At 38.7% G+C, this 26,125-nt stretch overlaps 2 protein-coding genes across 2 annotated transcripts; one reads left to right on the top strand and one right to left on the bottom strand.

The window, feature by feature from the left end:
• Nucleotides 1-871: 871 nt before the first annotated feature.
• Nucleotides 872-6,161, bottom strand: LOC110169447 (parathyroid hormone-related protein-like). Its single transcript, XM_020934988.1, has 3 exons — nucleotides 5,998-6,161; nucleotides 1,555-1,659; nucleotides 872-1,256 (listed from the first exon to the last, which is right to left on the bottom strand). The coding sequence occupies exons 1-3, from the start codon at nucleotides 6,159-6,161 to the stop codon at nucleotides 872-874; spliced, it is 654 nt and encodes a 217-aa protein (XP_020790647.1).
• An 11,986-nt stretch (nucleotides 6,162-18,147) lies between these two features.
• On the top strand, nucleotides 18,148-21,986 carry tmpob (thymopoietin b). The gene is made up of 6 exons (XM_020934900.2): nucleotides 18,148-18,756; nucleotides 18,895-19,012; nucleotides 19,298-19,453; nucleotides 19,796-19,905; nucleotides 19,984-20,090; nucleotides 20,276-21,986. The coding sequence occupies exons 1-6, from the start codon at nucleotides 18,523-18,525 to the stop codon at nucleotides 20,652-20,654; spliced, it is 1,104 nt and encodes a 367-aa protein (XP_020790559.2). The 5' UTR covers nucleotides 18,148-18,522; the 3' UTR covers nucleotides 20,655-21,986.
• Nucleotides 21,987-26,125: the final 4,139 nt, after the last annotated feature.

Here is a 26,125-nt window from a genome sequence, read left to right as displayed (position 1 = left end):
GATGCATTTGTTTCCCCCTCCGTCAATGTCAGTGTTGTTAAAATGGCAGAAATTCTCACTTCATTCTTTTCTTTTACATTATTCATTTAACGTTTTACAGCATTTATGTATATCTAAAAGTTTACTTACGATTTGTGTGCCTGATCTAAAAACATTGAGCACCCGGCATACAATCCTCAGTCACTATTAAATTTTACTGGTAATATGAGACATACTACTCTGATTGGTGGATGATGTTACTCACAGCCACCCCCCACCCATGCCCCATTACTTATACACCACTGTCCAATTTTATCTTTAAAAACTTGACACATAACGCATAACACACATATGTACAATTATACATTTTACTGTTTTGATTATTTACTGTACCCTCAGTGCATTAAACATTATTTACTGACAACCCCAACATTGGGTTTAGTAGATGGAGGCAGAATTAACAGTCCAAAAAGGATTTACAATGGCAAAAGAACAACAGAAACTTGTAAACTTAGCCACAAAAACAGTTCAAAGTAAAGTGCACATTTGATTCAGTCAGCAGCACCACATACATTCAGAAAATAAATATACACATTAGAATGATTTAAATTACTATGTTGAACAGATGATGGTGGCAAATAATTTGTCCAAAAATAAAGAAACATACAGGTGTGCATCATGTATTTAAGCACCAGCTTTACACATTTGGATTAATCACTATAAATTCAAAAAGTGTATTTTGAATTAAATATTGGCCAAAGATATTTATTTATAAAGTTACACATACAGTTTGCTTTTAATCCTTCTGCAGTCACTTGTATCATAGATTGAATGTCTTCAACCTCAGTCCAGCTGAACTTGTTTCATTGTCAATGCAGAACTCTATTCAGATTTATCCAAGACCCTCTGTTCTAACTGACCGCGTTTTTCGGCGTTTCTTGTCACTCTCTCTGCGTCGTCCAAGGCGCACCTTTTTCTTCTTCTTGATTGCCAGCTTTAGTGTTTGGTCCTTATATGCCACAGCCTTGTTGGTCTCTTGAGGCAGTACAGGGTTATCTAGCCCATACCTCTCTGAAAGGTCTTTGGTAGCCCCCTGGGGCTTTTGAGGGACAGAACTCCCACTGTAAGTTTGGCTTGATGTCCTGCTCATGTGTGGATCACTTTCACCAGCTGTATGCACCTTCCCTAACAGGTCCTGTAACCACAAGCGACGCTTCAGCTCCTGCAAGGAGCGCCCTTTGTCATGCATTAGCTGAACATGACTTACTGACCTTCGTCTAAACCAAACAGACAGACAAATCAGATTAAATAAGTCATATTACATAAAACTCAGCCCATGCTTTGATCTGTGCCTATTGATTAAAAGTCAATCTTATAAAATTACATATTATTAACAGGACAAAAACATCTACATGTAATGTGTATGTAAGCAATATAAACACATTTCTAAGAATGTTCAAAGTTTGAACTAGCTAAACTTCAAAAGAATCAGAGGAACTGCGATAAAAATAACAATGTAAAAACCTAAAAGTTATAATATTTGATGATGTTTAAGAACATTACATATATACTCACATTCTGTTCCGATATGTATCAAATGGCCTTCCATAAAGAGTCAGTGGAGCTAAAAGCAAAAAGAGAGCCAAACTCCACTGATGTAGATTGCTTACAGTGCACAACCTAAAGATAACAGAACACACAATTATTGTTATTATTCATGTTATAATTCTTTACATATGGAGCATAAAACATGCTTGTAATGTTTTTTGCTCCACATTATAAAGGCCTGTATACATTTGGTATTTCTAAATTCTATTAATAAGTAATATTATCATCCAAGCAAGAACATGAACTTACATGTTTGTCAAATTGTAGATCTTTCAAAAAGTTATTCTGTCCAACGTTATTCCATTTTTAAAACAAATTGAGATCCACTGATGTGATGAAAACCCAGGGAATTCTCCTGTGAAGAAGCTCCATTCATTTGCCTCCCAACAGTGAGTGTTGCCCTATTTATGTCCATCCAATGCCCCATTTAAAAGTAAGATATAGATAGAAAGAGCATTAGCAGCCCCTCAGCTACAAAGCAGCTCCTGCAGTCGTCTCATCAGGTGTAGCGCAAGCACTTTGTGTGTGCCAGACTTCGAGAAGAGCAGAGAGTGAGGTTCAACACTGTGAGCTCGCTCTTTCTGTCTGGCTGTGGAACCCACAGAAAGTTTAACTGCTCCGTAGATGCTCCTGCCCATTAGACCTAGTTCTAACACCTCCCAATATCCCAGCCCTCAAGCCTTCATCCCCCTTCAATCACACCTGCTGTGACAAGAAGGTGGTCCTTTACAGCAAAATCCAAAACCTCAATTATTATTGGGTGACTGATAGTTTTAAAGATTGATTTTCATAGTAATAATTTGATAGAGGTCTGAATGGAAGCAGTAATGGAAGCAGCCATGAGTTACCACACAGGGAGGATTCAAGGGGAGGGGCAGGGTTACTCCAAAGTAAACAGGAGCCTAACCACTTTCCCAGGGGAGAGTGACCATAACCTCAGAGAAAGTCAAGCCACAGTCGCTCACTGCAGGTCATTCAATTCTCTTCACTTTGCCTCAGCAAACCAGCTCACCACCGAATGGTTACAGTGGGTTTTGTGGCCTTGCATACTCATAGGAAACAGAGCTTTGCTCTCACCAATAAACATTTATATTCAAAACCAGTGGTTTATAGAAAAATAGATTGACAGCAAAGCACATATGTAAAACAAATCTGAAAAGACAACATACCATTGACAATGGCCATTGACAATGCACCCTTAAAATAGTTTATTACTAAAAAAAAAAAAAAAAGTTATTGCAACACAAGCTTATTACATAAAGTTGTATCTTTAATTAGATGCCATAAATATGCAACATTCGTTGATGATTTTTGGATTTAGTCACTTTTTTAACAGTTAGAAGCCAATAACTCAATACAGGGCTTACTATTTACTTGAGTCAAGACCCAACATATTCTGCAGGAGGGGGTGGTATAAATATGCTTTGGCTCTAAAATACAGCTAGCTTTTTTCATTTTCATTGAGTCTGCCCTTAACATCCATGACTTGAACATTTGGCTATGGAAGAAACAGCTAAATTGAATCCATTTTGCAAGTACCTCACCTGAAAAAAATCTCCTTCCTGGCAGACCAAGCCATAGAGGGCAGGAGCCAGAAATGCTGCTTTTGACTCATGATAACAAACACTGAAGATGATTTCGTTTGTACCGATCTGTTTCACATATCTTACCACTATGCCTCTGTTAGATTGAAAATATTATCCTTAAATGTAAAATCTGTGTCCCTGTAGAGATTACTGTGAAAATACAAAATACACAATTAGCAATGCACATCACACATCACATTTATTTGTAATATATATGCTGTAATATAATCTTACAATGTAATTGAAATCTTTGTAGCCTAGGTCTAAACTCAGGGCTTTGATCTCTTGGTCTCTGGTCTACACTGTTATGATGGCAAACCTCAAAATTTCTTTTGCAGGCTTAACCAATGACCTTAATGGTTTTTAAAGTTACAGACCATTTCACATAGCTCAATATAGACATGTTTTAAATTTGTATTGTGGGCTATTCCTTCACACCTAACAATCAAAACTGTTGCCTCAGGAATGCCCTGGATAATTTCAGCACACGCACCATCATTTTCAGAAGTTTTACATAAAACAAAAAATACTTTTAACCAGATGATTATTTGTGCTTCTTTGCTAAGCCCAGTGCAAATGGAGGGTAGAATAGATTAAATCTTTGTACATTTATATTTACTCCATAAGACATCTGCCTTCAGGCACTTATATGCTTTTTTTGCCTTCAAAATCATTCTTTATTCTCTATAATTGTATAATATTAATGTCATATGAATCTTGTCTATTGGATTTGCTTTAGTGATTCATAGTAAGAAGTCTTTTTTTTTTTTATTGATTGAGAATTATGGTATAGTAGCAGCAGTGGTTTGGTACAGTATGAGGGATAGTACTGAGAATCAGAGAAGGCTGCTGCCTGCTCATTTTAAGGGACATACATTCTCAGCATTACCTCACCCTTCTCAGGGTTATAAAAACATTCAAACATTTGTCTGTTACTGAATCTGGTTTGATATATGATAATATTGCAGGTAAAGCTTTGGGTCTCATTTTTTATTTACAACTATTTTTTTAATGTTAATCATAAATGTCAGGCTCTTGGAGACAGTAAGTCTGGGAGGTCCCACTTGGACAAAAGCATGTTGTCCAGACTTGGTCCTGAGCATAGGTACATTAAATTATTATTTTTTAGACAGGAAATATCTGTCATTGGACATTTTGCTGTAAAATGCATTGCTAAGATGAAATGATTCCCACCCGGCAAAGCTCTGTTCTCATCTAAGCAGATTTAGATATAGTATTCTGTGGTGGTTATTTGTCTTACAATCCTTGTCCAGACTTTACAGAATGTCCACCACAAGAGCATCTTTAATATATTTTATCTTTACAAATACAAAATAAACATCAGTGTATTCTCTTTCCAATAAACTATTGTTTTTTTTTGTTTTTTTTTAATTTCCTATTGATTTTATAGGAAGAAATAAACAAATAACACACTATTAAGGATGAACAAACCAGATTAAATATAACTTTTACTATGCCAATTTGTTTGTTATGCAAGCTGTATGTCTCTTTTGTCTACTCCAGAAAGTCTCCACACACATTTTTGTCCCTGACCTATCACCCAAAACATTACCATAAACTTGTGTGTGACTGCCAAAGATCACACAGCACAGCTTACATTTTCACTCCGCTTTGCTCCTCCTTGCAAAGAGAGTTCTGTGTCTGAGGCAGAAGGAGCTAATGGCGAGGAGTTGGTTATGGTGGCATTTTACATGCGGTGTAAAACTAACTGTGCTGTTTTATGTTTTGAGGTTTGTGGTGGCTTTGGCTGGGAACACACTTTAGGCTGCTGCCACTACCAAGAGGGTCATAGCATAAGAAAAATGTGAACCATTTGGAAGTGTGTGTCTGTGCTGCACGTCTTTTCAACAGGCAAATTGAAGGGTTTCTTCTTCTTTTTTTTGCTCTAGTTTCTGTGAAAATTGAAGAATCAATAGAGGTCTAATTGAGAAGACCACACACACATGGCGTTACGGTAATGACGGGCTCAGCCTGTTTGTTTACATAAGTGAAGAGCAGGCTCAAATCGTTAATGAGTGCTTTGCGTCCAGCGTGCAGCCACAGCTTAGCCACTGGGTCAACAGGGTTGGCCAGACAAACCACTGTGTGTGTGTGTGTGTGTGTGTACAGAGGTGGGTAGTTCCATTTTCTTAGTTATATTTATTTAATAACATTTAAATATAAATAAATATAATATAAAAAATATATATAATTCAGACATACTGTAAGTTTTCAGACACCATACTTTTACTCCTATATGAGTAATATATTTTACAGTACACTTTCTTGGGTAAAAGTTTTGGTTACTCATCCCATTTGAAGTGTGTTTCTTTCATTGCTCCTTTTGTTGTGATTTTATTATTATTTTTCATTTCCATTTTTTTTCAGCCTCTTAAAATACCAGGTTGTGGCAGTATTTTTTGTTCCCAAAGTACATACATTATACTCTACTTGAGGACTTGGCTACTCTGCCCACCTTTGTGTGAGTGGCTGTATGTTTGTGTGAGATAGCTTGTGTTTCTGAATAGATGCTGAAAATGTAAAACAGTCAGTATCTTAGTAGTTTACCACTGCTGCTAGAAATTGCTACTATAATTATTATTTTCTTGTGCAATGTGTTAAAGAGTATTTAAACATGCTAAATTTCCAGATCACTCTGATGGTCTCTCTGAGCCAAATGCACTTCACCAACTCAAAGCTGATCCATTTACTGTAAATGAGCTTGTCTCTGCTGGTTTCCTGACCAATTACTGTACAGTGAACCTGGGTCCTGTATTTATTTATCCATTAGTTATTTTAAATGGACTCGACTCAATGCATAGACCTTGTTGAGTGCTCTTGTCCTCTCAGCCGACCCTGGGACATGCTAAGAGCTAGCAGCTCTTGGCAGTTGAATATGAACATTGAAGACTGCCTCTGGACAGCGTTTTCCTGCTTAAAAAGGGCCACCCGCCTCGCACTCACCAGGGCACAGGGACTGGCATACATATTCCTCAGCCTCACTTTGCACCTCTCAATTTGCAGCTTTTCGAAAGGGGAACGTTTTCATAAGATTATGGCTGTTCTGAGCCAGAATAGTCTCTTAGTAATCAACTGTAACTCATCATTTTTTGTCATCAAATCTTACTTCTACAAGCAAGATAGAATGCTACTTATTTTTAATTATTTAACATACAACCTGTGATACAGGTGGACAAATGCATTACTTTACTACTATGTGTGAGCAATTTACATGTTGGGCATATGGTAAATGAACTGGGAGTGCCATCTTGTTTCTGTCGAAGATTTGCCCATAACAAACAATATATCTCTAAAAGAGTCCTCTTCTAAAGCAAAGTAAGGAAGGAGTATGTGAAGTCACAAATTGCAGGAATGTGTCTTGCTGTGCAAGGTAACTGACAACCTTGGCACACAAGTATAAACTTGTGCTTTCTTTGTCCCATATGAGCAAGAGGAAATTAGCTGTGTTTGTTTTATTAGACTTGTGTGTGTCACTATTTCAGGGTCAGATCCTGTTCTCTTAGATGTCTTGTGTTAGCTGCTTTGGAAACACTGAGGCAAGCCTAATATGTTTATATTAAAGTTTCTCCAAGGAGTGCAAAGCTTAAATGTAAACCAGGATTACAGGGTGCAAATACTGGTGTAAACCCAGTGTTTATAATGGGAGAAAAGTGGCTGCTTAGGTGTGATTGTTTCACAAAGTTATATGTTTAACTGCATACTAGTATTTAGAGAAATGATGGGTTAAAAACAAAGATTGTATAGATTAGACTGTATATTGTACAGCATTAACCCTGTAGCTGACATGTTCCAAATTCACTTCTATTGAATAATTGTTTCCCCTTTCTCAGTAAGTACTGCTGCCAGTCTCATAATTTTAATCTTAAAAGTTTCATTTTGAACTACTCTACATTATCGTGCTGTTTTTGTTTTGCTGTTTTGTCCGTAAATTATGAATATCAATATCAGACCAATCAGATTCCTTCTTTCCCCAAGATTAATTTAATTAAACTAAACTGAACTAAGATATGTGTAATCCATCAATCATCCAGGTAAATTCCATAGTAGAAGAAAATTCTATTCTGTCAAATGGACAACTGGCTTCTTCAGTTCTGGTTTAGTGTTAGGAGGCACTAACTACATTGAAACTAACTAACTCCTCCCTTCAGACCAATATAAGGCTGTGTCCCATGTTAATGAGTGGTGAAACATCTTCACTACAGATCTTTTATCCAGTTATACTGAACTAAACTAAACCTATCATGTATTGTAATGTATTTTTAAAGACCAGAATAAATAGTGGTTCAAAGATGTTGATAATATGTCTTAACTGGACTTGTGTCCTCATACAGTAATGAAGCTCCATGGGCACAGGTCTGTGCTACTTGGACGTAGCAGTACATTAGTGTGTGTGGGCGAGCATGCCTGAGGTTGCTGAGCCATGGCCTTCTCTTCAACATTAATAAGGACTTCCTTCCTACCAGACAGTCAAACACCTGATCACTTACCAGAGAGGACATGCCCACGCATCCCTCTTAGCTGGCAGTCTGCAACTTCTTTATACACTAATAAGTATTTGCCTGTGTTCTCTAGTCCTCCATCCATCAAGCTGTTCACATGCTGGACATCCATACACAAATCATGTTTTCTCTGCTTCCAGAAGCCTTGCTCCACCCTTCATGTGTGAGGCTGTGTTTGCTGTACCGCTAGACTTAGATATCATGGGTGGCGCCGACAAAGTTGTAATAATTCCTCCAAAGTACCAAAAAGCTCACAGTGCATTCTCCATTGCAAATTTGGCTTCTTTTTGAAAAGATTTTCCAAGATACACAAAGTGAAATCTGAATTTTAGCACTTAAAATATCAGGTTTTCAACTTTATTATATAGTTACATTTAAAATACATAGAAGGTAAAAAAGATTTTCAGATGCATAGATGTTCAGTGTCTACACTACCACAAATTGATACATCTCAAACCTCAAATGTACTATAAGACAAGCTCTTTATTAATTGAGCAACATAAAGTTAGTTATTTTCACTTTATGTTGTCATGTCCTTTGCTAGGTTTCCATGTGGACTAATTCATGTGTAACTGTGCAGTGTGAAGGTTCTCAGCTCGGTTTGATTAGAGCAACACACAGGAGGTCCAGTGGGCTGTGTTTTCTTTAGCTGGGCCCATAACTCTTAAAAACACACAAACACTTGAGTTGTAAATGACCTGTTCATCACACAGTGACAGGGGAGGAGAGTCTGGACTCTTGGTGGGCCAGGTGTGCAGAATGCAGATCGGGACATGCACGTGTTGCCAGGTCCTGTTGGCATGGCGACATGGGGCTATGGAAAGTCATGGAATCTGTCGCTGCTGAGCGGGACGATGTTGGCTTTGCCTCCAGCTGTTTCTGTACAGATGCAATGAATGCCAGCAGTGGTCAGGAGCCAAGAGCAGTGCTGCGTGTCTGACCACACACTGGCCACTTACAGCCCTTTGGAGGCACATACAAACAAACACAAACTGCCTCTTTACTGAAATCTGTTTTTTGTTTCTTTCTTGTTTTCAAGGAAATTATGACTGCAATGAACAAATCAGATGAGATTTAATCATTAAATCAACATTTGAATATAAAGATAAATTAAATGCATATAAAAAAGCTTGGAATTCAATGTGCTCGCCAGGTTTACTGCACGAAACCCTGAAGCGATGTTCCTTCCTGCCTTAAGCAAAATACACAAAAAGTTTCACTAATTGTAATGTGAAAGTGCATTACACAGTGCTGTAATATGCCCTCTCTCAGTGGGGCTTGAAGGCCTTGATTGAGGTGACTTTGAAGACGGTGTAAGTTAATAATGGCTCTGTTGAAATGGTCTCACCACAGGAAAATAAACTTGCCATCTTTTGTTTTCTTTGTGGTTAGGGGTAATTCATTTTATAAAGTGGAATTGGATTCTAACTTCTGAGATGTTGTTTGCTAATTCATTTTGTCCCTAAACCTTGGGAAAGTGGCCTCAGAAATGAAAATTTATAGAAGTATATTTTAATGATAAAGTGGTTATGTTTCCTAGAGCATTAAATAGTTTCAAATGTTCGTCAAAAAAATGATTGATCGAGGAATGTTTTATGTGGTCTACAGACTAAGTACAGACAAGCATGAAAAATAGTTGTCTATTACAGACTAACTGGTCTCTCCCCCACACCTAAAATCCATAGTTTCTTATAGTCACTGCATTGCATTATTCATTCACTCCACGCCAAGGGGTGGTAAGCTACTATTGTAGTCACATCTGCCCTGGGGTAGACTGGCTGAAGTAAGGTTGTCAATGTGCGTCATTGGTCCCTCCGTCCACTACAAATTATTCCCGTACACACCACATAAGTCTGGTGGGTGGTGTCTTGCCTAAGGACACAACAATAGTATGCACTAGACTAGTGTCCCACCACAAACCTCTTATTCTCAGTGGTCTACTATCCTCATACTAACCAGGCCCATTGGCCCATCCCAGTTGAGCTTCAGACATCAGATGATACTCCTGAACAAAATTCTTACTTGACATCGTTCTTCACACATTGATTTACAAAGTGCCTTCATTCACACTGAGCCCTGTCAATCAAAGTGTAGTCCCATTCCTACTGAATGAAGTATGTCCTGGGTGACTGAAAGACTTCCTCTTCCCTGTCCCCTCACAGTGGGTACATCGAGGGTGGAGCTGTCATTATAGTGTGGTGACAACCACAGTTACATAGTACTGAACTCCAAAAGGTCTGTCCAAGTATTTATATGTGGTATTAGTTTAATTTTGGATTTTGTAAAAAGTAAAAAAAATAAATAAATAAATAATATATATATATATATATATATATATATATATATATATATATATATATATATATATATATATATATATATATATATATATATATATATATATATGAGTGAGAGAGAGAGAGAGAGAGAGAGAGTCATTAGCCTGTCATTTCAGTTATAGTTTTACGTGTTGCACTTATGCTTTAAAGCATGTGGTTACTGCACTTACAGCTTTACCACAGTTCCATGTCCAGTGCTTTACCTATGAATTGATTTCATATATTGTCTGCTGTTGATGTAAGTCTACCACTTCCATGCCTGAGGTAGCTGCCAGCACACATCCCCAACCCACGCACTGAGGTTGTCATTTGTCAGTCAAAGAAGGCAAGCGCCATACGAAGGTGACAACAGTTTTTCCTCTGAGTTTACATCTCTGAAGGGTCTGACAAGCTGCTGAAAAATAGGATCGCATCAGGTTTCAGCCTCAGAAGAATGTGCATGGGCTGTGAGTAGCCCTGTGGTCCGCCTTGGCATGTTTGCTCTGGCTCCTCTTAATATCATGTTGTGTGCCATCGAAAGAGCCAGGGCATGGAGACCAAAGAGAGGTGTTGAGGGCGTTCCTACTTTGGTCGCAAAAATCCAGACTCTAATAGTAGCGCTGTAATCAGTCTTCCCCTAATATTAGCTATGTGCCTGGGTGGCACTTGGTGAATTTGGCTCAAAGCATCCTCTCAGAGACCTGAAATCCAGTCCAATCAACAAAGTAATGAAAGTACCTTATATGCCCTGTGCCAATGTGATACCAGTGATTATGAAAGACTTAGAATGTTTAGACCTAGATGTTGGAGATATAATGACAAACAGATTTTTTTTTATCAAATAGAATGGCATTGCCAAATAAAAAACAAAAAAACAAAAAGGTGAATCAATCCATTTTGATTATGTCATATTATATAATGCCTTTGTGAGACATACTGGCCATACGTTTTTATCACAGAAATCTGAAAGAACAGTTTTCTTCTCAATCAAAACCAGAGGTGCTGGAAGCAGCTTGCTGATGTAGGCATAATCAAAGTAAGTTACACCAAACTTAAAGATAACTTACTCAATGTTCTTCAAATAATAGTTGATATTCTATATCAGCCCTACTGGCTATTGTTCCCCCTGTGCACTGCGTGTCGTGCTATAGTATTGCACCTGTGCTGAATTTGCAGGAGAGCTTACCCTATCCTTACACTACAGAGGAGAACAGCAATTAAACTGGAAGTCGATCCACGGTCAATCAAGCCACCCAGTATGTGCTCTCACTGTGAATTAAAATTAAAATTGATATCCACAGCAATGCCAATATTTTCTGTTCAGCCACTAAATGTCGTTGATTTATCATTTAAATATCCTAGGGTTTTCTGTAGGTACTCTGGGCCCCAGGTACAGTGGTTTTGATGCTCAGCCAGGGACAATATGGAAGCCTTGCCAAGAGTCCAAGCTGTGAACGGTTGTTGGAGAGTTACCGTAAATCCTCCTGCTCAGAGCGCTAAGACGCTCAGAAAGCCACAGTCGTGCTATTCGCCACCCCTGTGGTCTACACAGGTAGCCACTGAGGCTCCCCATATTGTGATCTGTGTTTATAGGAGGAACAGAGCTCAATGGATAAAGGGAAAGCTGGTACCCCTTATTTCTTTCCTGTGGATAGAGTCTGTCAGTGGTCTCTTTGTGTTGATTAATCTGGCACTTTATTGGATATGATCCTGATGATTAATGCCATATTGTTGAAACGATTCCTCTGTTGATTGAATATACAGATTTCAAACAATTCCAGATTCATACCAACATTCCTGGCACAATTACCAGTGACAGGTTGTTAAAAAAAAAAAAACATCAGTATACTTTTTTATTATTATAAGTAGAATTGCAGACTTTTTTTTTTTTACAGTAGGTACTATCTGGTACCCCTTAGAACCTTGCTTCTCACACTTGTATTCTCAGGCCTCTGTAACCAGGAAGATTTGAAGATGGAGAGGGCCAGAGAAGACAACCTAGCCTCACAGTGAAGTCTTTCGTGCCTTGCCATCTTGTTGCTAACCGCAGGACTGTTGTGTTTACATAAGAGCCAGTGCATAAGAGAAACGCAGACCACCTTCAGTCAACCTGGGGTTCATCTTTGCTGCTCTGTACAACCTGCCGCCTCCCACCGGGTTGACCTAAATTTAGTTTTGTACTGAAAAACTTCTTCAGTCTTGTAGAGCTGTAAAGGTGTGTATTGTGTATTAAATAAGAGTTTGTTTGTGATGCTGCTCTCCTGGGATTTCAAAGGTGCTTGTCACTGCCCTCAACTCACCTGCACTGGACGTGTAGGTTTCAACAGCTTAAAATGGAAACAGTCTCTGAAGGACAGCCAAGAGATCTGGTAAAATTAGAAATATGGTCCTGGGAAATCTAATGGGAGACTTGGTAATTACCTGGAGTACAGAGGTCCTACAGTGCTGCACTGGTGTGGAATTTTGTAAAGCCTCCAAGCTTGTATAAAAACAAGTTTTGCCTCAGTGTTAATTCATGTGGGTCTCTAGCTAAACAAAGTATTACACACAGCTGTTTGCAGCCATTTAATTAGCCCCAATAATGTTTAAAGGAGAAACAATATATACAATTTTGTCTATATTTTCATAAAATGTGGTTTCATTTATAAGTTATGCCTAACTATGTTAAATATTTGCTATTTAAAAACAACTACTGAACAACTAACTCACCCAGAGCGAGCTAACTTGACATAAAACTAACAAACTGTGGTGGCCTCTCTGTGAATACCCTCAGTCATCCAAACAAAGATTTAGAGAATAGGGAGCAAAAGTCATTTCAGTGATGTTAAGAGTAGGTTTGTGATGTAGCTGAACCATATCTTTTTAATTATGGAACTGGGGCCTGGTTCTGTCTTAATTGAGATGGTTCATTGATGAAACCTGCTGACGATGTATTTTTCTATTTGTGCGCCATTCTTTTCTTCCTACTTCTCAACGACTCATTGAACTTGTGTAAATCCAGCACAGGACATAGCCTTCGTATTACATGTTTTCATTTGCCCCGTGTATGCCCGAACAGTGAAACAATCCCTCTTTTCATGACCGGGTCTTTCATTCAGTGGGTGGTGAGTATGCACCTCTATGATGATTGGAGATGAGGGAGCTGGGTGATTTTTCCAAGGTGAGTACCTCATGGGAGATGACTGTTCACTGCCATTTAGTTTAAGTGCAGGAGTGTCAGTTAACTCGACACTGGCACCGGGAATACTTAATGCCAGATGGAGGGAGCTGTCCTTGAAGTCTTAACAAGCAGCCACAGAGAAACAAGCCTTTATTCAGTGTGAACGAGCACAGAAAAAAAAATTGGTAACTTTGCAAAGTTACCACAAAGTGTACTTTAAAACCCTCACAGGAAAGAGAGGGATAAAGGAAACCAGAGGGGGTAGAGAGGATCAGAAATGTATGGATAAAAAATACAATTTAGATGTTGCTGACTTTAATTTATTTTTATTGCATTCAGTATAACCAAACGGCAGTTGTCATGCTCGAGCATCTAGCTGCTTTAGAGGTGTCAAATTATTGTATCTCCGCTGGATACATTGGTATTGGAATCCAGGGAGCGAGAAAAGAGCCAAAGCCTCCAGACTTTGGCACTGGCATCCGTCACCGCTGGCACGGATGGACCTCTCTGGGAGGCTTCAGAGCACCGATAGGCCCCTAGTGTTTTTTCACGCCGAAATATGAGGCGTAGCTACAAGAGTGTTAGCATCAAGACTCCCTCTTGGAAAGTTAGTTAACACAATGACAAGTGCTCTTTCCACATGGTTCACTGACAAAACAAAGGCAGGCCAAAAGCAGTGGAGTTGAGCATGAAGAAAGTAGTATATAATCAGAGTTTTCTGAGAAGACCTATTCCCTGAAATATCTGAACTACCCAGATGAAGAACATCTCCAAAACAGCTTTTGAAACATTCATCAACGGTAGCCCTGTACGCAGATACCACATAACACTGTATATCAAGGGTGACATTACATGGTATGTCCAACATATCTTTTCAGTTCATCTTTGCTCCACACACTTTGTTTCCCAAAGAAGTAGGCTATGTTATTGTCAGCTTTGATTAAATCCACTCTTTTTTCTTTTTGGTGCTCTATTGTTTTTGGCAGAGCTCTACTTCAATTTTCAATTAAATCCACTATACACTGTTGGCGTGCCTCTTGTTCTGGCTCTTTGCTGGTATGAGAACCTCTGTTGATTCTCTACTTCTCATTCATTAGGTTCGTTTACTGCTGACCCTCCCAAACTGCGACTCGCTTGAGTGAAAGGCCCAGTGAGCTCAGGACTCAGGCATCCGGCAGAGACAGGAAACAGTCGCGGTGCACTGCAGTGTCACCAACACATCACAGGACGCTTTGAGGGAGTACTGGCTCTTGCCACACTGTTACGGCACTAAGCAGAGCAAGGTCTGTTGAGTTTGCTGGCCAAGTTAAGCACGGAAATATTTCTTTCCTGTTAACTCAAGAGTCTGGCAGTCACCTGTGTAAGGTTGTCCTGGCAATTCACAATGAGCCACCCGCTGTCCAGTGAGGCGGTGTGCGGGCTAAGTGCTGATGGACCCTGACCAAATCCAAGGACTTCTGAAAGTTTACAAATTCATTGACACGACTTTATTGTGTCAGTGGTGGAGGATTGAGTGACAAATTCCTGAAGGTCTTATGATGAGGAAGCTATGTTTTTGCATGTGGGAGCTTTGAATCCATGCTTTATTTTGGCAATGTGTGTGATTGTGTTTGGCTCAAATTGTGGACAGGTTGCTCTAAATATACATACATACATACATACGAAAAAGTATATGTGTGTATACATATATATATATATATATATATATATATATATATATATATATATATATATATATATATATATATATATATATATATATATATATACTTTTTTTTGTCATTCTCCCTATTACTGTAACAAAATTTAGAGCACTTTTGTCCTCTGTGTCAGTTCTTGTTTAAAACTAGTGTAGCACTATTTGGATCTATAATAGTCCCATTTTAGACCTGGTTTAGATCTGATCTCAAATATTTTCTTTAGTGGTAGGGTAGAATGTTACATTTGGTTTTAATTGTGCTGCTCCAACCTGTTGACCTCAGTTATATAATTTTGAATCCTTCACACAAGTAATAAAAGTGCTTAACATTAGAATATGCTAAATTCCCCATCCGCCACTATTCACTGGAAATGCCTTTTACTATAAAGTGCATGAGTGCAGCAGTCGCCAATAGCCTCTCCAAAGAGTACATTAAGACTAAGTGGTTCCAACAGATAAAATTTATGTTGATCCCGTTATGTCATTGCCTTGCATGCTTCAGAGACGAATGGCCAGCATAACGTTTTCCTACAATGAATCCAATATGGCATCCGCATGTGTGCCTCAGTGGAGCCTCAATAGAAATACTTCATTTTACTGCCTAGACGTTAACACACAGTAATCTTTGCCCCAAGTTCAACAAGGGCACAGTTAAGTGTGGCTTTGTATTCAACAGCCAAATAAAACGGGAAAAGCCCAAATCATAGTAGTAATACAAATAACATGGAGGAGGACCATGATACAAACAGTGTACTGGCCAAATGGGCATCAACAACGGGCCAAGGAGGGAGTCTCATTTCTCCTCTTGACAGAAATGTCTACAACCAGCTCTGTGTCCTTTTAGTGCAGTTTGGATTGTCAACAGATGAAAATATACTGTGTGAGTACTACTAAATGGTTGTGCATGAGCCAGGACACACAAAATGAGTTAAAACACCACTTCTTACTGCCCGCATCCTTCCCTCCACTTTGGACTGAAAAGCGTTCTGGCCATTGGTTTAATTAATTTACTAATGGACACGAATACCCTTGAGCACTGGGAGATTTTTGTGTTTAGTTCTGCAAAACATGTAATTTTTCTCTATCATAAATTCAACATTTTGGCTTAGAAAGTCATATTTAAAATCAGCTTTTATGAGCTCAACATGTTGCCTCATCCTTACCTTACTCAAATTTGTATTTTGAGTGATTCATGCATTTTTAAGTTATCCTGTATTGTCCTGCACAACTGTTTTCACCTATGCACTATCTCTGCCTACTTCTTTGTAATTCAGACTCAGGGTCATACATGTAGGGTTGAAAATAAAAAATTTTCAACAATAAAAATGTTTAACTGAATTTAACTTGCCACAGTGAAATAAGTGGCCTGTCAGTTCTGCTGTTTTGAACAGCAAGTCAATAGACCCAATTATGAAGCTGTTTTTGATCAATATTGCAGTTTACAATGAACAAAGTGTAAAATAAAGATCCATGTATGTTATAGTTAAGTTAAAGTACACTACAAATAGCATAATATGTCCTCTTTAATAAAAGATCTGACATGGTTGTGATTACAATGCAGATTATTTATTACTTTGATTAATTTTGCAAGTGCTTATTTTGTTGTGTCAGTGCAATTGGATCAGACGTTCTTTGGGTGGTGAAGGTTGACTTTTCCTAACTTACTCCTGTGGTTGGCTCAAGTGGGATTCAGAAAAGGCCTTAAATCCAAGACAAACTCTAAACCAAGTAGAGCATGTTTTAAATTTACACTGTCCAATCCACTTTTAGAACATTACTCTATAGGTTTTTCTTCACAATCATTTTTCTCTAAACACTCCCAACTTATAGGTTTGTTAATTGATTTATTATTCAGAGTCATTCCTTCTTGTCATTTCTCCTTAATATGACAGCAGTAAAGACATTTTCACACAGGCGTTATGTTCCCGTAAATAGTTTTTAGCCATGTTTCTGCCAGATGTTTCATTTGTTCGAAGGATCTATTTTACAATCATCTGTCAAAACCTGTTGTCAGTTCAACCACCTGGGCCACATAAGGTGTAGCATGTCCTTGTTAAATGACTCATTCTGAAAATAGGAATGTTGACGATTAAATGGTGGACTTTGATCATTTTTCAGAGGCCATGACTGTTATTCTTAAAGAGGCTCTCTCTATGTTTCTTGGCCCATGTCTTATTTTCTGTATAAATTACATACAAAGAAAGCTTAAGAGGTGTTTCTCAAGGGCTAAACTTTGTATGCTTACACTCTATTGGCAAATCCACTATGGAAAAGTTGAACTAAGCTTCAAGTGCAGTGTTTAGTGTGGTTTGGGGCTTAGGTGGGGATCAATTGCCTTCATTTTGCAGCGGCACCCCAGAAACCCCCAGAGGCTGGTCTGAAGGACAGGTGGGCTGGCCCGGCACGGTCCCACACACCACTGTCCCGCATAAGTGTACCGACCAATGACAGCAGTCCCGAGCCAAAACAGACAGGTGTATAGAGTATGCAATTGAATGAAGGCCAGTGTTCCTACTTCCTGCATAAGCTAAACAAGTGTTGCAACAAGACCTATAAATAAATAAATAAATTATTCAATAGTAGACATACTTTTAAGCATGCTGCTTTACAAACTTAAATTAAAATAGTGAATTAATTTTTACACTCTAGTGGGCAATGAGGCAGCAGAATACATAAACATATCTACGTACCAAAATACTTTTGTTAGAGCTGTAGGCCTAATTGGTTATTCAAATTATGCAACCAAATGCATATCGGCATTTGGTAATTAGGCATACTATTAAAGCCATACACTGAAAGCAGGTGAAAGCGTAGATGTATGGGTGAAAGTAATCAGAGCTTTTGTTGCTATAGGTGCTGCTGCCATCTTCTGTCACCATTTTAAAATCACAAGACTTGGTTCGTGTAGTTATGTAATACAGTCCAACGAAAATATATATATATTTTTTTGGTGGCAATGGTACACACGAATGATGTTAAATTTTGCAAAAAGTACGGAAGGATATCGGAGTTTTTTTTTTTCTTTGTATCTTACTAAGAATTGTATCTTATGTGTGCTATTTAGCTCACACCTAAATAAACATTACTGCAAATGGTAATGCTTAGAAATGGAAAAAGGTTTATTTGTTGAAATGTTGTTTTCAGTTTCGGTGTTCAGTTGTTTTGAATGAGCCTGCTGTTTCTTTGTGGCGGTGGCTACTGAGAGGCCATTCATAGCAGCCAATCAGAATCCTCGATGCTGCGCTCTTCTGTCCAATAGCGTGGCGTGTTGTTTTTTGGCCTTCTTCGACCGCGGACAGACGTCGGCAAGTGGACCGGTTGGATGCTAAGCTAATTCAGTCAAATTACAATTAAGTATTTCCGATTTTTTTCATCGCTTCGCTGTTTTCGGACGCATGCACAAGATCCAGAAAATTAAGAACCCCCTTGCTCTTGTAGAATTGTTCGGCTAACAATCTAAATTGACTTTGCTAAATCGCTTTTTGTGTTGCTAGCTAAAACGGCGGTGGTGGGCGCCAGCCTTGTTTGACAACAGCGCTATTCGGTCACGTTAGTCGTGTTGTTGTTTGTAGCTGCAGGGTGAGCCATTCAATTCACGTTAGCTTTGGGCGGCAAAAAGAAAATAGCTCAGTGCAAATAGAGGAAGTTCAGCATGGCAGAGTTTCTGGAAGATCCGTCGACTTTAACTAAAGAAAAGCTCAAAACCGAGCTTACGGCGAACAATGTGCCACTTCCGAGCGGCGAGCACAAGAAAGAAGTGTATGTTCAGCTGTATCTGAAGAACTTAACCATCCTCAACAATAAGAAAAGTCCTCCTACAGACACTTTCTCCAGCGACGAAGAGTTACCTGCACCCGTGGTCACTAATAAAAGTCGCTCAGGAAGAGTAAGTGTATTTTATTCACTTAAGTTAGTTTTACTTGTGATGCATATCTCGTGACTACGCAAAAATCTCTATTGCTTTAAATCACTTAACGACTTAATCAGCTTTACTTCTCAACTATGTGACATTGTTGTTCTTCAGAAAGCCACAAAGAAGACTGACAAGCCTCGTACAGAAGAAGTGGAAGTGACAGAACTCACAGACGAAGATTTAAAACAACAGCTGGCCAAGCACGGGGTGGAATCCGGACCCATTGTGGGTAAGTTTCTGCAGGGATTAAGACAGACTTTCACTCCTAGAAGTCAATGGTCACGTTATGTTTCGATGTGAACACATGTTATGTACTGAAAAAAATGCAACAAAAATGATTACAAACTTTGGTCAATTATACATGACAGCATATCTAGTGAATGTGTAGATAATACATTATATGATAAATTGTAAATTGTTATGTTGATATATTATTTATTCTCTGTTTACTAGACTAATGTCATTGTTTATATTTAAAGTCAGTAAACTTGATCCTTTATCTACTTTACTGTAGCTTCCACCCGTAAAGTGTATGAGAAGAAGTTGCAGAAGATTTTGGACCAGCCGCCACCTGAGCCCGAGGCCACTGCAGAGGTCACAACCCTCCCAAAGGTTGATAGTAACCAGAATGGCAACACCAACTCTGACCAGTACAGTGACAAGGAGGACGGTGAGCTTATGCTATGTACTGCCACACCAGCACTACACCCAGGAGTTAGAGCCTTTGTGGACACATGGCAGTTAGTCTTAATGTAATAATGGGGTTTCAAGATAATTGGAGAATAACCAAGTCCAGACATACCACACTAAATGCAATGTGTGTTGATGAAAAGTATTAGCACGTATAGCATTTCACAAAAATATATTGTATGTCAGATCCAAACACAAGAATTTCAGTTATTGCAAAGCAAAAAACAAACACTGAATAATATAATGTATTTTGACCAAAAATGGCATGCTGCATGTTGTTTGTAATTAATGAATTAAATAATTGCTTTTTGTTTATACTCAGAGGTGCTTGCTGCCCCTGAGCCAGAACCGGTTCCTGTTGTGGAGAAACCTGTGCGCAGCAGAGGAAAGACCCCCACCACTGTCCGCACCAGCAGCAGACGACAAGCTAAAGTAAGTCCCATAAGTCACAATAAACGGTAAAAAAAAAAAAACGTCAATTCTCAACTCATACTTTTTGTGTCCTGGCAGATAGTGGAGGAAATTACAGTTACAGAGGAAACACCGAAGAAAAAGTCTGCAGAGAGTGCGGTTGAAGATATTCTTGCAAATGAAATAAGTTCACCAACTGGAATGAGGTAAACATTGTAGTTTATACCTTATTCATTATTGTGTGTTTGTCAAACAACAGCCCATTTGAGATTTTTACCATTTAGATCATCGTTTAGAGATGATTTTTATGTTTCACTTTATGCGGTGTAGAACAGTAGTTTTTTAAATGTGTCCAATGAAAAGTTGATAGGTGTTTTTTGTATTTTTATAGTGCAACCTGCCGGCGTCCGATTCGTGGTGCAGCAGGCCGGCCTCTGAAGCCCAGTGAGTATTGGCTGGACGAGTCCCGTGTTCAGACCACAATCCTCTCCGAGAGCCGTACAGAGTGTCTGAAAGCGGGCAGCTCTTCGGCCGCACCACCTGCTTCACGAGGCTTCCTGTCTACACTCCTCAAGCTCCTCTTGCTCATTGCCATCGTCATTGGTCTCTACTATGCTTACCAGAAGGTGGATGCCAGTCACATTGAGGCCCTCAAAGGTCTTGTGGACAGCGTCCTGGTCCCTCTCCAAGGGGCGATGGAAAGCACTGCCACTTACCTGGGCATTGGTGGAGGAGAGGCCCCAGCCGCAGTGGAGCAGCCTGCAGAGTGAAAACCAGCAGCGCCCTCATGTCCATTGTTAGCAACAGCGCATCACAACCCAAACAACAAACTCGGCATACTTCTTTCTTAATTTCACCATCATGGTTGGACAAAAGACACAGATTTAAAAACTCTTATCTCCTCTCCTCAATTCAGTCTCTCCTCCTGACAATTGGAGGGATTCAGCAGTAGCTTCTGGGTGACCCCATCCGAAGTGACTCATTTTATGGCGTTTTTTAACCTGTGAAATTGTTTGTCTTTGTGAGCATTAACCGTGTATGTAGAAATGTGAGCTGATTTGGGAAGGCCACTTTATCCATGCATGATTGTATTTTTGAAAGTCATACTGTAGTTTTTCATACTTGCGTGTTTTTGGATGGTGAAGTGCCTGGATAAATGCAAGCACTTAAGATGCCCTCCCATTTCAAGCACATACTTTGCTTCTACTAACTCCGCCGTAAATGTTTTTGTGCAAATTTAACCATTTGCTCTGTTGGTAGTAACCGATTTCTATGGTGCTCAGGTTAAATCTCTTGATGTGCTCTGTGCTGGAAGGAGAGGTGGAGCCAGGTCACATTGCCACATGAAGAAAGTTATACATTCATTTTCACTCACTGCTTGAATCATGGGCTTTTTTTTTATAATTTGTAATCTGGTCACTCTTATTGTATTTAATCACTTTTTCAAATGATGATTTAAGATAGATAATATACTGTACTTTTATTGTATCAATTTTAAAAGCAGGACTGAGCAAGTTTTTAACAAAATGCTTTCCAGGTGATTTGCTGAGGTGAATTTGACAATTTCTTATTCGGAAGCTTCAGTGTCCGATCACAGATTTCTTTCAGTTCTGCCATAGTAACCATTTGAGTTTACATGCTTTGGGTTTTTGTGCTTGGTTGTGCTTTTTCATCATTATATTTGTGTTTTTATAATTATGTTTCTGATCCTTCGGTCCTCCATGTCTTAGTGCAGGACTGGCCAATGCAGTGCACCCACGTAGCCCATTAAACTGACTGCATTTGTCCATATATGGCAGATCTGCCAAGTTAAATGTTTTTAGTAAACAGAGAAAATAATCACTGAATGTGAAAGGTGGGGGTGGGACTAATTCATTTTGATATTTTTTGAAAGTAAATGTAAAGGTTTTTATAGCACATCTTAGGAAAACATGTGAAGGCAATATGCAATACACGCAGAAGCCAGATTTAACAAAATTTCACAACAGGCAGCTCTCAGCAAAATGGACAGACAACATGGGTTATGTGGGTAAGGATTTGTGGTCTGTTTATTTATGATAATGTAGGCTGTGTATCATGAAATAAACTCAATTGTCCCCACATGGACCTGTATTATTTTTGTCTTGCATCATGTATATGAAATTCTGAATTAAATGTCATTTTCTTAAAATTAGTTTTTTGTGATTTCTGCTGCTTCCTCAGGTATTTTCTAACTTAAATTGTCACTGGTTTTGAAAGGAATGGACCAATATCATTGTCTAGTCTTTTCCCCTGCAGCAGATTTTTTACTCTTTCCGCTTTATTAGAGATGCTCGACAAAAATGTGATTTTTTTTTTTCTTTTATAGTGGTTTCAGAAAGATGGAAAGAAAACAGTCGGAACAGTTTGAAATTATTGATAAAATGCAATTGATATTATCCTTTGTGTCAAAATTTGTATGTAGAATCAAATGCTTCTCTTGACATAATTCACCCCAAGCATTTCACGGACATGAGACCTAAACATGGATACAGTTGTGCAGTAGTAGTTTTATTTTTTCTCTCTTTTTAAAATCTTCTCTGCCACATATTTTTTAGGTTAGAATTGTACTAAGTAGTGTTACAAGGAGGCGTTGTAGAGGATGGAGAGGCTTATTCAATTAAATCCACCAGACTCTGTTCTAGGGACAAGCAGCAGGGACAAGACCAGACCCAGACCAGCACCAAGCTCAAATCTGCACTTGGATTGGACCACAAAACCACACTTTTACTAGACTCTCACACAAAACAGGTGAGTGAGCTTTCATTCAGTACTCTGTCATTTGGGTGGAAGATTCTCTATTATTATATACCTGTGCTCAAACATCACTATATAAACAGTGGTGTTTATTTGTACTACTACTTCTTGCCTTTAACCACTACCTACCAACAACTGCTCAAAAATGTATGGTATGTCTCCAAAGATGACAATCGTGTTTTGTTGCTTGATCACCCAGGCATTCTGTATAATTTGTACATAGTTTAAAGTCTTGAAATTCCTATGGAGCATGCAGGATATGACCTGTTATTAGCTGCATGGGACCTTTGTCTGAGCTATGCTGTCAAAGGTGACTCCCAGGTTTTGACAGTTTTTGTTATTTTTTTTACAATTATTATTTCACCTACACATAAAATATAGATAGTACTTCACAGAAAAAATAATGAAACCACATGTATAAATAAGTAAAAAACTATTACCCAAAACATATTTAATTGAAGATTATGACCATGTCGATAACTGAATGAATCTGGGTATATTCTTTCCAGTAATACCTTCAAGTTGAAGTGTAATGAAGCAGATGGAGTCAGTGTTAAAAGATTACTGTTAACTTGTTTAACTGTAGTAACTGTAGTCAGGAGGCCAGTCATTATTAGCCAGGTTAGGTATCCGATTATACCCCTCTATCCTCCATTTGGGGTAGGGGAGGGGTGCATACACAGAGAGGAGGGGCACTGCCTGCTCCCCAATCTGGGCCACAGTCACATGAGCAGTGAGCTAGCATCTGACTGGATACTGTCTCCTGCCGGATCCACTGACAGTGTTTAGGAGGGCATGCTGTTGATGTCTGCTATTGCATAGGATCTCTACATAGAGTGCCATGCTGATTATATGGTGGTACATATATTTTACTGCCAAGAGCGTCGTCAAGCAGAGCAAGTATCCATGATGTTTTTATATCAGTGTTTTGTTTCAAGGTGATCTCTGCAGGAGGACATGTCACCTTCCTTACTCATTGTTGCTTAAAAACTCTCAAATTTGACTTATTTTAGTCTAGTATTCCATTTTGGGTTTTATGAGTGAATTGATCTGAGAATTGTGGCATCAGTATATACCTTTATGTCTGTTGTCCCTGTGTCTATTTGATAGCCAGGTTCTCCCATCTTGAAGGTGCACTAATGTAACCTTTCTGGTAGTCTGCCACCTACATTTTATATTGAAATGTTGAAATACTTTGCCTGGAATGTCCCGCAGTATGACATTAAAATAACCTGCCTTGTATTTATCCAATTTCAGGTGCCTGTGTTGTTAAAAATATCTTATAAAACTTTGCATTCTTACTGTGAGCAGGGTCAGACTGTCCCAGCTAGTACAATCTACCACCAAGCATGCAATGATTGACATAATCATCTAACATAATATGCAAGATGCTCTTCGTTACCCCATTTATTTAGGCTTAGAGTTGACACAATAGTATTCTTACTTGTAACTAGAAATGTATTTAATGTGTGTGCGTGTGTGTCTGTGGTTTTTAATAATGTCACAGTGATTTTCTTTATCTCTGTTCAGTGAAAATGTCTGCAACACTCCAGAAGCTCATCACCCCATTGTTTCAGGGCGTTCCAGAGCCCCCAAGGAACAAGGTGACAGTGGTGGGTGTGGGGCAGGTGGGCATGGCTTGTGCTGTCAGCATCCTGCTCCAGGTAAGTGGTCCTTTTTAGGTTAATAGTATATTTCCTTGTGCAGAACTATTTTAGTGGGTATGCTCCTGTTATAGACTGGGTTCTCAAAAACTTGAAAAAGCCATAAAATTAAATTCAAGCTTAAAACTCATTTCACCCTTTTCCAAACTAGATTCAGCTCCTGCATATTTTTCACAATGATCAAGATGAGCTTTTTATATGTAGCTAAAATAACAACAAAATAAGTTTTTGACAAAACCAAAAGTGGAAGAAATTTGAAGGTGGTATTTGGTGTGAAAAGCATTGTGAACCACTGTTACAAGTTTCCATCCATGCCTGCTGCTGCTCCTCTTCATGATGATAAGGCCAAAGTGAATCTTGCACCAGATTACTGCCCTGCAGTGTCTGAGCTGCTCTTAACCCTCCGCTGCCCTTGAGTTTTTGGATAGCTGCAACAAATGTAAATGCACATCTAAATGTAATTCCCACAGATCCTTACACAAGGTCCTGCTGTGTACTGACATGACTTTCCCACCTGAATTGTGAGTTTCTGTTAGTATAAAACTAATAGTGATAAGGTAAAAAAAAAAAGTAAATGTCTAAATTAGATATAGTGTGATAAAGTCTTAATTTCTAAATCTGCTCCTCAATATAAGAAATGTATTACAGTATGTGTTTGTACTTTGGGGACAACAATTCAGGACTATTTTTTAACTACCCAGACAAGCTCCTTCTACTACTGCAGCTCATCCACTAATTGGAGGATTAGCTTAATGTTTTTAACAGTGCTCCGCCTGGAGGTGCACTTTGACACTGCTGTGATGTGACATCGGCACTCACCTTGTGTGTGAGAAGTTCATCCTAATCAAGAGTATATTTAAAATCTCATTCCATATGCGTCAAACAGACTCACCTAACATGCAAATGTAAGCAGGTGTGTGTATAGTCTGCCGCACTGTTCACTTGTTTGTATATTTTTTTTAAGATTTCATATTAAAATTTATAAAAAAATGTATTCTTTTGAACTTTAAGACATATCATAATGTTGTTCCTCACAAACATACCTGGAGTTGTGTTTTGTTTTATTCATACATATTTGAGTAATTCTTTATTATTAGTCTGTCTACAAATCTCCAATCTCCAAAGCTCAAAATGCTCTGTTCCACCTTGTGATGTCATGAAGCAGTAGTTTTCAAGTTAATAGCTAACTTTTACCTTTAATTTAGTAGAGATAGGCAATTTCAGGGTTGAAATTATCCAAATTATTCTAGTGAAGATGTAAAGAGTTTAAAATCCCAATGGAGCACTTCCTGTTTGACATCACAAAATTGTACAGAGTGTTATCCGTCTGAGACATGAAATCAGTCTAAATATGTATATGTATATGTACATGTGTGAACGAAACAAAACACAACTCCAGGTATGTTTTTGATGAGTAAACAACATAAAAACAGTGTAATTTGGGCCCTTTAATCGTATAATAGTTTTGCTTAAGATTATTTTCCTGTCTTTATCTTGGACTGCGACAGCATCCACGCGTTTTGCTATTTGCACTTAATTTAAAAAGTAAATGTTTTAGTAAAACATCCTACAGTGTGTTATTGCTTTTCACCCACATGTCATGTTGTCTTTTGTTGTCTGGTGCAGGAGCTGGCGGATGAGCTGGCCTTGGTTGATGTGGTGGAGGACAAATTGAAGGGGGAGATGATGGACCTGCAGCATGGCAGTCTATTCCTCAAAACCCCCACCATAGTTGCAGACAAAGGCAAGTGTGCCACCTGGGGTTCTAACAAGGCGTTACGCTAACTTTCAATAAGAGGGAC

The sequence above is a fragment of the Boleophthalmus pectinirostris genome, unplaced genomic scaffold (assembly GCF_026225935.1).
Source record: "Boleophthalmus pectinirostris isolate CB_2022bp ecotype Guang Dong unplaced genomic scaffold, ASM2622593v1 HiC_scaffold_2, whole genome shotgun sequence".
In the NCBI taxonomy this organism is placed as follows: domain Eukaryota; kingdom Metazoa; phylum Chordata; class Actinopteri; order Gobiiformes; family Gobiidae; genus Boleophthalmus; species Boleophthalmus pectinirostris.
The sequence above is the reverse complement of the archived record's forward strand: the minus strand, read 5'-3'. Positions and strand labels throughout refer to the sequence as shown.